The 13,748-nt window shown below is 40.7% G+C and overlaps 1 protein-coding gene across 1 annotated transcript in view; it reads right to left on the reverse strand.

The window, feature by feature from the left end:
* NEB (nebulin) overlaps window positions 1-13,748 on the reverse strand; it is a 194,842-nt gene that overhangs the window by 20,746 nt on the left and 160,348 nt on the right. The window contains exons 135-145 of the mRNA XM_073306879.2: window positions 13,538-13,639; window positions 13,277-13,381; window positions 6,762-6,872; window positions 6,497-6,601; window positions 5,652-5,756; window positions 5,151-5,255; window positions 4,128-4,238; window positions 3,581-3,691; window positions 2,388-2,501; window positions 2,145-2,249; window positions 1,669-1,773 (exon numbers count right to left, since the gene is read on the reverse strand). Of these exons, the coding sequence (XP_073162980.2) occupies window positions 1,669-1,773; window positions 2,145-2,249; window positions 2,388-2,501; window positions 3,581-3,691; window positions 4,128-4,238; window positions 5,151-5,255; window positions 5,652-5,756; window positions 6,497-6,601; window positions 6,762-6,872; window positions 13,277-13,381; window positions 13,538-13,639 (1,179 nt within the window). The remainder of the gene's footprint in view (window positions 1-1,668; window positions 1,774-2,144; window positions 2,250-2,387; window positions 2,502-3,580; window positions 3,692-4,127; window positions 4,239-5,150; window positions 5,256-5,651; window positions 5,757-6,496; window positions 6,602-6,761; window positions 6,873-13,276; window positions 13,382-13,537; window positions 13,640-13,748) is intronic.

The raw sequence follows: 13,748 nt of genomic DNA on the forward strand, positions 1-13,748 counted from the left end.
AAACTATATGTCTGAAGATCCAAGCATTTAAGGCTAAAGAGGAATACTCAGACTGTGCATCTAAAAAGCTATGCAAGGATTGTTTTAGAGATGTGATTTTATAATCTTCAGCAACACACTAATGAAATATTTTTAAAGCAAATTTTAAACTAAGATCCTGTAGACTAACATGCCCTGAATAGGTATCACAGTAATGCACAACTGGTTTTGTCAGTAAATGCAGAACCTGAGGCCTTGTCTACACTGCCACCTTAAAGTGTGGCCGCAGCAGCACTTCCACGGTGGTCATGAAGACATACCCTGACGGTGTATACCTGGGGATTGGCAAATGCTTCATTACCACTTGAATGGCTCTTTAACAGTTTCAATCTGCTAACAGGTCTGGCAGGCTGGAAAGCCTTTTCACTTTTAAGTACTAGATCCCCTCCGGAGGAAGACTCAGGAGGCTGCAGCAGCCAGCTATGGTGGCAGCCTGCAGGAAGGGTCAGAACAGGGATAGGAAGAGGCGGAGGATGGACAATAAGACCCAGAGGTGCCCCAAATTTTCAGGTGCCCTACGCCGCTGTGTATGCCTAAGGACAGCCCTGGCTGTGGGTCGGACCAATCCTCTAGTTTGGGGGTCAGGAAGGAACTTTTCCTACTCTGGATGACTTGGCAGAAGTCTGGTGCGGGAGGTTGTTTTTGCCTTCCTCACATCATCATGGAGGCACAGTTATGTTAAACAGAGCATGATTTAGAGAAATAGTATTAGTAACCTGCATGACTATTTCATTTTTAACTATACTAGACACTTGCTGGAAGCATAGTGACAAAGATTAAAAGAGCCAGTTCCCGGAGCTAAGAGAGATCAGGTGGTTCTCTGTGCACTGGGGAGAAGAGGATACCTGAAGTCTTCACAGACTAAAGTCGCTCCTCTGGTACCCTCTGACCCCGGCACAAAGGAGTGAGGGGCTTGAGAACAGCAAGTTGAATCCTGCAAGTAAGCAGAGGACTGCCTACCTTGAGTCATAGGTTATATGGTGGGGGCTCTGTAACCCCACACTGGACCCACTTAAAAGCCTGGTACATGAGAGTTGGGGGAAGATGAGGCAAATAGCGTTGCCCAATCCCCCCATGTTATGGCAATAGTTGTGGCCTGTGCTTTTACCCTATAATACACAGATTCCGCGGGGGAGACCAGTGTCTTAAATTGGGGGTCCTGACCCAAAAGGGAGTTGTGGGGTGGTCAGAAGGTTATTTGGAGGGGGATCATAGTATTGCCACCCTTACTTCTGCGCTGCCTTCAGAGCTGGGCGGCCAGAGACTGGCGGCTGTTGGCTGGGCACCCGGCTCTGAAGGCAGCGCCCTGCCAGCACCAGCACTAAAGTAAGGGTAGCAGTACCGCACCCCCCCCCGCCCCAATAATCTTGCAACCCCCCACCTCCCCCATAACTCCTTTCTGGGTCAGGACCCCTACAAATACAACACTGTGAAATTTTAGATTGTAAATTTGAAGATTTCAGTGATTTAAATTTTTTAAATCCTATGACCGTGAAATTGACCAAAATGGACTGTGAATTTGGTAGGGCCATAAGGATAAGGGTCTTAAAACAGGAACAAACTAATTAGATGGGAAATGGACATTCTCTGTTGTGTGACAATAAACAATGGCTTGGTACATGTACGTACAGTGCTAAAGTTCTTTTGGTTCTCACGGACTCTCAGCATTTCTGGTGTGTCTACAACGGCCAGGTAGTGTGACATGGTCCTTCCTGCATCTTCCTTATATTTTTTCTGTTAAATCAATGTTAAAAAAAGATAGTTTTCTGTTAAAGATAATAAAAAAATAGTACAGCATTTTTTACTGCTGATTAATGCAAGTTTAAACAGTAGCGAGCAATGCAGTGGCCAATACAGACACATAAAATAATCTTTATGCAGGATTTTTTTTTTTAAATGTTGACTGACGTTAATGTTGGTCAGAGATGCTAGACTGACAGTTCTTTGGTAGCATATGTCCAGCGTTCTCTCCTGAATTTTGTTACAGCCAGTTAGTTTAATTCACTTTAAGACAAAATCTGCTTGAATTAGCCTCTGTTAATGATCAAGTAAGGGAGAGACTCACTGAGAATGAACAACAACCATGACTCTTTAAATCTCATTACCTGGCTTGAAAGGTTCTTGACCTGCTGGGCATGAATGATCTCTGGAGTATCGATAACAGAGGTGTAATTGGCTTTATCCATTTCTGCCAAATGCTTATATTTAATCTGTTGGAAAACATTTAAATTAGGGACCCTCAATCATATCTATGATCACTGTCTTCTCTCGTCTACTCAGAAAATACTCTTCATAAGGTTTCTTTTTAAAAAGTCATCAGGTTTTATGTCTGCGCTATTCACACTGACCTGACTGGCAATGTCAGTGGCATTCTTTGCCCTCATATAATCTGGTGTTTCCAAAGCCAGGTCTGTCAGACCTCTTCCTTTGATTTCGAGCTCCAGTGCTTTCTTGTACTCTTTCTATGGGTGAAGATAATAATTTGAAAACAATATATATATATGTGGAATCGGATGGCTCTGGCAACTTTAGCTAGAGTCTCATTACAATAGCTCTACCATCTAGAAATGGCATATGACAATCATACACACAAAACCACAACGTTAAATTCAATTATATTAACTCATGACAGTTTATTTTCAATAAAAACTATGTAAATGTTCAGAACAGACAACACAATACAGCAGTAAATGGACAAATGTCATGAGCCAGGTTTATTTCAAGGTGGTGCTGACGGTGGCGTCATAAACCTTGGAGCAAGGTCTCAGGGCAGAAATTCCCCTAGGGACCAGGTGGTGGAAGTACAAAGCAGTGACCAGCCACTTGTGCTGGGAGGTGGGCAATGAGACGCTAGTGCTGTCTGAAAAATGTACGATAGCAGCTTTAAAACCTCGAGAATTAATGCTTCCCCCCCGATGGTAACTTTGTGAAGCACAGTCACAGAAACACTAGGATGAATCTTCCCTGGGGTTCAAAGGATCTATTTGGTGCAAGTCAGTGTAATTTAAACCAGAAACTTTGCTACATTTGGCCCATTATCAGTTGTAATATAAATTATGGTAATAAAATAAACTTGAACTGCACAAATTTGCTGCAGCATCAATACAAATATATTACAAATTCAAATATCCCCTTTGCCAGTTATCAGGTACATTTAATTTGAAGTATTGCATTGACATACCATAATAATAATAATTTGCATTTGGAAGTCTCCTTTTATCCAGTGGTGGTGAAACCCTTAGAAACATGCGTTAACTTAGCTACTCCAGTGAGAGAGGTTACTGTGAAATACCTCTATTACAGATATGCAGTATAGTTAAAGTGATTTGCACAGGGTCATACATAAAGTCAGTTGCAGAGTCATGAATAGTGCTCAACAAGTGCTAGCTCCCATTCTGCAGCTCACTGGAATACTCTTCCCTTCCCCAAAGTCCATGTCCAGCAACATTTATCATTCTGTGTTAATGTCACCTTGTGCATTAATGCTGTGGAATGGTTCTAGTTCCAGACAGGCCTTATTCCAGCTAGTAATTTGACTTACCTCGTTTAGGATATGAGTTGCATTCTTTGCTCTTAACATGTCTGGAGTCTCCTCCAAGAGTGTCATACCTTTACCTTTGACACCTTCCTCTAGATCCCTCCTGTATTCTTTCTATAGGAAGGAAAAAAGAAGGGGAAACTGCAGAAATAGTTATCATTCCACTACTCTGATGTAAAGAAAAAATGAGACCGAACGGGGGCGGGGGAGGGGTTGTTTGTTTTGTTTTAAGTAACAAAGAATATTGTTTGGAGTTATATACTCTCTAAAGACAGAGATCAGAACTCATTCTAAACTCTTATGGATGCACACACACAGGAACAATTATGTTGATGTAAAGGGACACAATAAATGTGAATACGGTTAACAGTTAGTGGAATTAACATATGCAACAAATTACATCATGGTACAAAGGCATCTGAAAACATACTTAACATACATGGTAAGCAATGAGGTGAGGTTAATTAGTGAATACTGGTGGAATACTGGTGAGGTTAATTAGTGGAATTATTTGGCTCAATAGAGGAAGTAAATGCAGAGTAGCTGCTACCTCGCTTGCTATTTTGGTTGCATATTTGACATGTAAGAAAGATGGTGTAATCTCCAGGCCAGCAAGGTTTCTGCCTTTAATGGACTCCTCATAGTCCTTCTTATATTCTTTCTAATATGAGTAGGAAGAAGGGAAAAAAAGCAAATATTTATTACTTTTTTCATATTGCTTCAAAATAAATGCACCAGGACAAAAGAGCAACTTCTTATTATCTCCAGTGATTTCACAGTGTCACCATCTCCAGGAAGGTAACTGTGGGTGTAACCTTACTCCCTCTGAAGTCTTTGAAACAGCTCTCATTGGCTTCAATGGAAGCTGGAGCTGACCCTGTATCAGAAGTGTTTCTAATTGTCTGTGTATGGCAAGAAGTTCAAACAATCCATGGAAGCACCCAAACAGCATGACTGACCACCTTATACAAGTGTGTTTCAACATGTATAAGTTTCTCAACGTGACAAGACAAGATCAAAACTTAAAGCTGATAAGAAATAACTGCTTGAAAGGATAGAATGACAGGCCAATGAAAAATACTGTGACATCAGAGACAAACAGCAATTAAACGGAGTTGCTGAAAAATATAGGTCTCCAATAAAAATTATATTCTGAGCACTTACACTAACAGTTTGAAAAGTCTTCCCATAGACTGTGATAAGTCCCGTAATACATTATGCTGCAAAACCTTCAGTGAAATGGTAATCTCATACTGTATTTCTCCCATAGACTCAAAGTTATTGGTCAAGTATAGGCTACTTTATTACAGTTTATTGATGTAGACAGAGTGTCAGAGGTACATCCTTTATAGTTACACACTGAAATCCCTTGAATTAACGAAGTATGGTTCCATTGGTAATGCAGGTATAATGGAACTTACATTACAATGTAACTATAGTTTACAGGGCACAACACCACTCAAGGTTTATCCCCAACCATTTTCAGTTCACTGTGAAAACATAATAATGAAACAGCACTATACAGAGGTTTCCTAAATCTAACTCTACTGAGTTCGCTGATGAAGCATCTTACCTCACTCTGCATGTGCTGAGATTCCTTGGCAGTGATATATGTTGGAGTTTCAAAGTCCAGCATGGCTTTTCCTTTCTCCTTTTCATACTTCTCCTTGTATTTCACCTGACAACAGGAGACCCAAGTTACCCTCCGAATTAGCAGAGAAGTAGCTGCTATACCAGCTCATGGACTTATAGGTGTCTGTTTCGTTCAGTCAACAGACTTCCATTAGAAAATGAACTGCAGTCTCTGGCGCTCTCACTGAAATGCACACGGCTCCTATCCGCTGCCATCACAGGTTAAAGACATGGAAGGGACAGACTTGCTATTGTGTCAAAAATATGCATACATATAGTGAGCGTTCAATAAAAATAAATGAGAAAATGTTTCTAACTGACTTCTGTGTACAGCAGGTTGGCATAGGGCTCATTCCATATCAGAGAGCCCTCTAGGGGTAATTGTAGTAACTGTATGACATTGAAAGTAAATGGATGAATGAGAAACACTTGACCAACTTACTTGACTTTGTAGTTCTGTAGCCTCCTTTAGATGAAGCTGTTCAAGGTTATCTGGCACCACATGGTAGTGACCCTTACTCTTCTCATATTGCTTCTTGTACTGGTACTGAAGGGAAGGCATCAAGTACCACCTCAATAAAAACCTGATCAGGTCTACTTCCTAGGCCCAACTAATGCAAACACTTCAATGGCACATCAAATAGCAATTTGAAATCTAACAAAATGAGGGAGGTGGGGGAAAAGCAACCCCCAAATAGATTTATTTCTAAAGATTCGGGGTGGACATTTGTCCTTTCTGATAATCTCAAAATGGACCAAGATTTTATTTTACACCAGGAAAAGAAAAGAAATAGGGTTATGTCATGTAATAATGACTGCTCTTTTATATCATTCTGAAGTGCTATATTAGACATAGCCATCATTCTGTGATACTACAGTAGGGTGAGAGTAAACACAAAAATCCCATTAAAAACAGTAAAAAAGGAAGTCACAAATAATAATAAATAGGAAAGAATTGCAAAAAAAGGAGAAAATGGAAAAGAAACCTGGTATTTGTTAGTGAGATATGATCAGTCAAAAATGTAAAAAATGATTACAGTTAAAAAATGGTTAGAGGTTTGAAAATAGTAGCAGTTCTACATATATAGATTTCAGTGTCCAAAGGCTGGATGTATTAATGTTGCTAGTTGGGTAGGTAATAATCATTAGGTAGGAGAAGAAGAGATCACTACCAGGTGATGTCCTCAGAACAGTAAAGGATGGAGCTGTTATAGAAATTGTTAGCAGAGGTCAATACAGAATGGGAATGGAAAATCAAATAGATCTGGGGTTAGTTAATGAGCTTACAGCACTGGAGAGTTGACTTGTACTCAGGACATGGTTCATTATCAGCGATTCTGACATGTCTGTCACAGGCTTGTGAAGTTTCTTTAGATCCGCCTTATATTTAACCTACAGGAATGAAATATCAAACAAAATCAGGAAAGAAGACTCCAAATCAAGCTTTTAATATATAATGTATTAGTAACACAAAGTAGGACTCTGCTAGTCAAAGCCAAAATTTTAAAACCCCCCTGGAAAATGCAAAAAAGATTGTAATGAGTAGGCATACCTCACTAGCGATGTTGTGAGCATCTTTCAAGGTCTTGTAGATCTTGGCCTCCTTCAAGTCATACTTCGGCCTCTTACCCTTCTCTTTGTCAAATTTTGCTTTGTACTTCAACTAATTGAAAACAACAAAGCATTTCAATTATTCCTGAACATTAGCCTGTCTTGTGCCAGAGACTGAAGAAGCCCACATTCACAAAGAGTCTGATGGTGAACAGAGGATCAAAAAATGCAATAATTTTAAGACATCCATTGGAATAAAAGATCTTTTAGAGATCACCTGACGTGGGAAAGAAAATGCACATTCAATTTTTACAAGACACCATTCATAGCTTTCATTCAATGCACAGATTTTAGCTCCTCACATGCAGATAGGGCTGGTAAATTGAAAAAGATTTTTTTTAAAAAAAACATTGACAAAAAATAGCTAAATAAGATAGGCCAATGTTTATATCAGTGGGAGTTGTGCAGGCATGTATGACTGTAGAATCCAACCCAAAGGGACCAACTGGCAATTGTACATACAGTGGTTAGAGAAGCTTAATATGTGTATCTTAGAGTATGTCTACACTATGAAATTAGGTCGAATTTATAGAAGTCAGTTTTTTAGAAATCGGTTTTATATATTCGAGTGTGTGTGTCCCCACAGAAAATGCTCTAAAAAATGCACTTAATGTGCACTTAAAAGTGCATTAAGTGCATTAACTCGGCAGAGTGCTTCCACAGTACCGAGGCAAGCGTCGACTTCTGGAGTGTTGCACTGTGGGTAGCTATCCCACAGTTCCCGCAGTCTCCGCTGCCCATTGGAATTCTGGGTTAAGATCCCAATGCCTGATGGGGCTAAAACATTGTCGTGGGTGGTTCTGGGTACATGTACTCAGGCCCCCTTTCCCTCCCTCCCTCCGTGAAAGAAAGGGCAGACAATCATTTTGCGCCTGTTTTCCTGAGTTACCCGTGCAGACGCCATACCATGGCAAGCATGGAGCCCACTCAGCTCACTGTCACCGTATGTCTCCTGGGTGCTGGCAGACGTGGTACTGCATTGCTACACAGCAGCAGCAACCCCTTGACTTGTGGCAGCAGACAGTGCAATAGGACTGGTAGCCATCATCGTCATGTCCGAGGTGCTCCTGGTCGCTTCTGTGAGGTCGATCAGGAGCGCCTGGGCAGACATGGGCGGAGGGACTAAATTTGGAGTGACTTGATCAGGTCATTCTCTTTAGTCCTGCAGTCAGTCCTATTGAACCATCTTATGGTGAGCAGGCAGGCGATACGGATTGCTAGCAGTCCTCTTGTACCATCTTCTTCTGAGCAGCCATGAGATGTGGATGGCATGCAGTCCTTCTGCACCATCTGCTGCCAGCCAAAGATGTAAAAGATAGATGGAGTGTATCAAAACAAGAAATAGACCAGATTTGTTTTGTACTCATTTGCAAACCCCCCCCTCCGCCCCCCGTCTAGGGGACTCATTCCTCTAGGTCACACTGCAGTCACTCACAGAGAAGGTGCAGCGAGGTAAATCCAGCCATGTATCAATCAGAAGCCAGACCAACCTGCTTGTTCCAATAAGAACAATAACTTAGGTGCACCATTTCTTATTGGAACCCTCCGTGAAGTCCTGCCTGAAATACTCCTTAATGTAAAGCCACCCCCTTTGTTGATTTTAACTCCCTGTAAGCCAACCCTGTAAGCCATGTCGTCAGTCACCCCTCCCTGCGTCAGAGCAACGGCAGACAATCGTGCATCTGAGTTGAGAGTACTGTCCAGAGCAGTCACAATGGAGCACTCTGGGATAGCTTCCGGAGGCCAATACCATTGAATTGTGTCCACAGTACCCCATACTCGACCCGGCAAGGCCGATTTAAGCGCTAATCCACTTGTCAGGGGTGGAGTAAGGAAATCGATTTTAAGAGCCCTTTAAGTCGAAATAAAGGGCTTCATCGTGTGGACGGGTGCAGGTTTACATCGATTTAACGCTGCTAAATTCGACCTAAAGTCCTAGTGTAGACCAGGGCTTAGAGAAGAGGGAGATATGAAAACTACCTAAATATTCAAGAGGTAGTAGCATAAATGAGGCAGCAGAAATATTTTCAGGTGCACAATGAAGATACTACAATTTTCTTAACCAAAAAGAGGTGATACGTACAAAAAGAGAGAGTGGTCACATCTTCAGAAAGGGTAAATTTAAACTAATCATTAGGAACTGGGGTGCACAACAGGCTAAGCAAGATCCCTAGACCCACTCTGAACTAAGGTGGAGGCTCGGGTTAAACCATATCCATGAACATCAGTGAAAGTTCATGAAAGTTCAGCAGACATAGGGTGAAATTCTGACCCTGTTGAAATCAATGGGAATTTTGCCACTGACTTTAATGGGACCAAGATTTCACCTCTGGTGATCTCTCACTGGCTCTAGGTTTAGTTGCAGGTGACTATTTCCTGTGGACCTACAGGGGATGATCATTGTTCACAATGTCTACAAATACGCAGGACAGGGACCCTTGCACTTCAATTTGGGACATGTTTTGAACAGGCAAGTCATTTTGATAAGAAGATTTTGCCATCGGGGGCAGAGATCTTAAAGCTAGGACCAAAGCTACATGAGATCTTGCAGCTAGGACCAAATTCTGATCCCAATGAAGTTGAAACTTCAACTAGTTGCCTCTCAAGAGTTTAGGGTCACATTCTGACTTTTACAACCAGAGCCCACCTTGTAGGTGTGGGTGGGTGTGAGTCTGTGCGTGCGTGGTCACTCTAACTGAGCTTCAGCCACCAGAGATATTCTACGTGCTGCCACTTGCTGATCCACAGGTGGGTGTGGAAAGGGGGTGAGGCAATGACACCTCCTTTCTCTCACCCACAGTGCGAGGGTAAGAGACTGTGGCGGTGAGGAAGGGACAGGAGACCCTTCCCAGCACTAGCCATCAATAATTCTCCAGTAAAAACAAATCCACAAGTGCTATTTATACAAATAATCAAATGAAAGAAGTCATCTACAGAAGAGCTGACAGACATAACTGATGAAAGGAACGGCTCATGCTGGGAATGATACCGATGCTTTAAACATATTTACAGAAATAGTAGCATACAGTTCCATATTAGTAAACACAAAAGATGCTTCAATGCATAGATAAATCACAGTCCACTTATTCTTGGCTTTTAAATTCTTTAGCATATTTTATCCATACAGTGTCATGCTCTACACCAGCTCTATACTTGCTGAAAGTAAACAAAGAACAACAACATTTTTGCCATTCAAGAGCAACACTTAGCGTCTGATTCTGATATCACAAAGGTGTAAATCAGGTGTAAATGCATTAAAGTCCATGGAGACACACTGGTGTAATAATCAGAATCAGGCCCATAAGTAGAGTAGTTCACTTTTGCTGAACTTATAAGAAAAGAAATGATCACAGAAGGGGGAAACTAAACGTAGCTCCAAATTAAAAATAATTACAACAGACACACAGAGAAAACAAAAAAGGGTGAATGGTTAGAGAACAAAATGGGTACCTGTCTTATAAAGATAGGCTAACAAGATGGGTGAGATGCTGCTTCTCTAATAGGAAATGCCCAGAAAAGTAAACATGACAAAGAAGACAACAACAGAAACATGCCACATCAGTTTCAAGACTCAACTAACTCGGTTTCTTTCAAGATGAAAATCAAGCCAGTTAAAAAAGTTACTCAAAGACTAAGGGAAGGTCAGGTTATACTTAAAACCAGAACTGAAGCTAAAACACATAAAACAGAGCTCTGATCATTACTGATGAGTTATGCTGCTTTTCTTCTTTTCCTCGTAAAGTTTGCTTTTATGGAGCAGTGTGGGCTTAATAGGCACCCAGCTCCAAGAAAAGATTCTTATTTCCTGACAAATATAGTCGGTGATGTTTAGACATGCATGCTGCGGTTGCATGCAGTAATCACATGTAGACATGGAAAAACAGTAAAACCCCTTTTTTCCTTTTTGAGCAAAATAGGCTGTGGAATCTGTGCACTGCCATTTCACACTCTGTGACACAGCCATAATACCCATGATTTCTGAGCTGGGAAGGAGTATTAGAAAGTATGTGCCCTGAAATAATTGCAATCAGAATTTATTTTGCCAGAGGGTTTGGGGCCAAATTTACAGAAACACACTGGCTGCATTGTACCACTCTGACACCAGGAAGCTAAGTGAACAGGTGAACCTCATCTACAGTGTATTATGTGCGTTGAAAATGACATACATCATCATCACATTCCTGACAATGGGTCAATATTTTGGCTGATGTAAATTGGCACAATTCCATTGACTTCCTGTGACCCTGATCCTAAGGTCTGGCCAACAACAGGTCTGGGGTATAGATCCTGGGGCCAGCAACTGAATAATCTATCTTGGGTTTCAATGAAATAACCGGAGCACATTACAGGGATTCACATAAACCCTCTTCTGACCAGTTCAGTACAGAAGGAAACAATCTGACCTAAATGAATGATCTGTAGCATGGTAGAGGATCTCACAGACTGAGTCAGAGCACATGGGAGCAGGTATCAGGGTTTCCTAATGTTTTTCTGATTACTGTAAAAACATTAAAGGAATATGCTTTAAAAATCCCCATTAAGGCAATGGACTCCACACTTTTTTCATTTGGTATTATGCCTAAGTAGAACAGTGTGTACTAACTGCTGAGTAACCCAAGGTAACACAAATACATACTGCAAAATCTAAATGCACAAGGGATTAAAACTTCTTTGCTTTTGCAGTTCAGTATTAGATCCTTAACTCCATCTTAGTGTGATTTTGTATCTTTCAGTTTAAGCACTGTCATCTAATGGCACATATTTTCCCATTTCCTATGTTGTCTTCAAGAGAGCAAGACCCCACCAAATTCAGCTGCATTTTTTCAATTTAAATCCTAAGAGCAGAATTCCAGCCTCGGCTGTGTGTGTTGGAGACATCCATTAAAATCACTGGAAGCTGCACGAAGGGCAAGGGTAGAATTTGGCTTCAAGTTCTATGCACTGTAAATTGGTTTAGTCAAATTCCCCACCCACAGAGGTCCCATGCACAGTCTTTGCATTGGAAAAAAAGAGGTATTAGTCAAATGGTGCATTCCACACTTTTGACAGAAAGACTGCAGGAAAAAACAGTGCAACTGGTGCATTATAAACTCATTTACAATTCAGGCTGATTGTCTTGTGCTAGGAATGACACAGATCATATACAACATAGAGGAAGTGACATTCCCTTTTGTGTCACTTAAATCCATCTTACATGACTACTTAGCACATTAGCTTTCTTAACGTGTCTCATCATTGGTGTATCATAAGATGCTGCTCCATGCCCTCTCATGTGTCCTTTGAGGTATTCCACCTATAATGCGTAGCAAGATAGCAAGATCAGAACAGCAGACCATCACAGGGATCAAGCATAAAGCTGTGTGAGAGAACCAAGTGGTGGTGAGGTTGAAAAATTCCCACAGGAAACAGCAAGAGTAAGATCCACACTAACTGATGTTCCAGATTATTTTACAAGAGAAAGGAAGTTTATATTAACATGATGTATTCATTCAAAAATAAAAGGTAATGAATTATTTGAAAGACATACATTAAAATAATTCCTTATCTTGAACAGGCAAATGGAAAGTATATTAGAAATCTCTAATGTAAAATAATAGCTTGCACTTGTATATATAGTGATGACAACCTGTCTATTACAAAGTATTTCACAAAGGTGGGTAAGCAGTATTATCATCCCCATTTTACAGACGGGATGAAGTGAAGCACAAAGAGTGAGTTTTCGAAAATGGCCTCTAATTTTGGGTGTCCAATTTTAGACTTGTCCTCAGCATTCACGGATTATTTTCCAAATACTAACTAATACCAACAGAGCAATTCAGATGTTTGTCATTCATTTCTACATGATAGGTTTCCATGAAGTTACACTTCCTCTTGTGTAAAGTTCTTTATGCTGAACATTTCAGAGGGACTACAAGTGACATATTCTGAACGAGATGGAGACATAAGACGTTTATGTCAAGAAAAGCGAAGAATGCAGAAAAGAGGACAGACAAAGAAACCACAAAAGAAGCAAGGCTCAACCTCCCGGCTCCCAAAAGCCATCTCTCCAGGGCTCAGTTCTGCTCCCATTGAAGTCAGCTGAGCTTTAGCCATTGGGAATGATTCTCTGCCATCCTGCAAAACTCTTGTATGCTCACTTTGCACAGATGTGAATTACTACAATGCAAGAGAGTGGTGACTTAAGACTCACTTACATCACTGAAAGCCATATCAGTCCCATTATACACAGAACACCCCTTATACAAGCATTTGCTGCTTCTTTCATAAAGCACACAAACTCTGCCCAGTGAGTTACTTTTTCAAATTAAGTTACCATACTCCCCTTAAAATTATCTAGAATTATTTCCATGTTCAATTCTGAAGTGGCTGAAAAAGTCTACTGACTTCTGTCCCAGAAGAATCTGAACTCATGCCATTATTCACACTGGTCCAAAATTTGCAAACATTTATTATTACCTGGCTAGTAAGTTTGGACACCTCCTTAGCAAGTTCCATATCTGGACGTCCCAGCATGCTTACACCAAGGCAAGCCTCTCCTCGAGCCTTGGCTTTGTACTGAATCTATTGAAGAAAAATCAATCAGTACATAAAAATGTTTAACTTTTAATGATAAAATGCAAACACCTCCACATGCTGTTCTACTCATTTATATTGATATAGTTTGCTACAGGAAAAATACTGCTAAGGAGGTACACAGGAGATTTACAAAATACTCACATCACTGATTAAGTTGGCAGCTTGGGTTGCTTTCTTAATATCTGGTCGATCTGCTATAGACGTGTAATGGAGCTGTGACTTAGCATCTTTTTTGTATTCAACCTAATCAATGAAAACAAACATAGAGGAAAGTGGATTACTCTAGTTTTTACTAATTAGAAAAACAGCCACTGAGGACAGAATATTGCTGCTGTGAAAGTCAGTTGGAGTT

The sequence above is a fragment of the Lepidochelys kempii genome, chromosome 11 (genome assembly GCF_965140285.1).
Source record: "Lepidochelys kempii isolate rLepKem1 chromosome 11, rLepKem1.hap1, whole genome shotgun sequence".
NCBI classification, from domain to species: Eukaryota; Metazoa; Chordata; order Testudines; family Cheloniidae; genus Lepidochelys; species Lepidochelys kempii.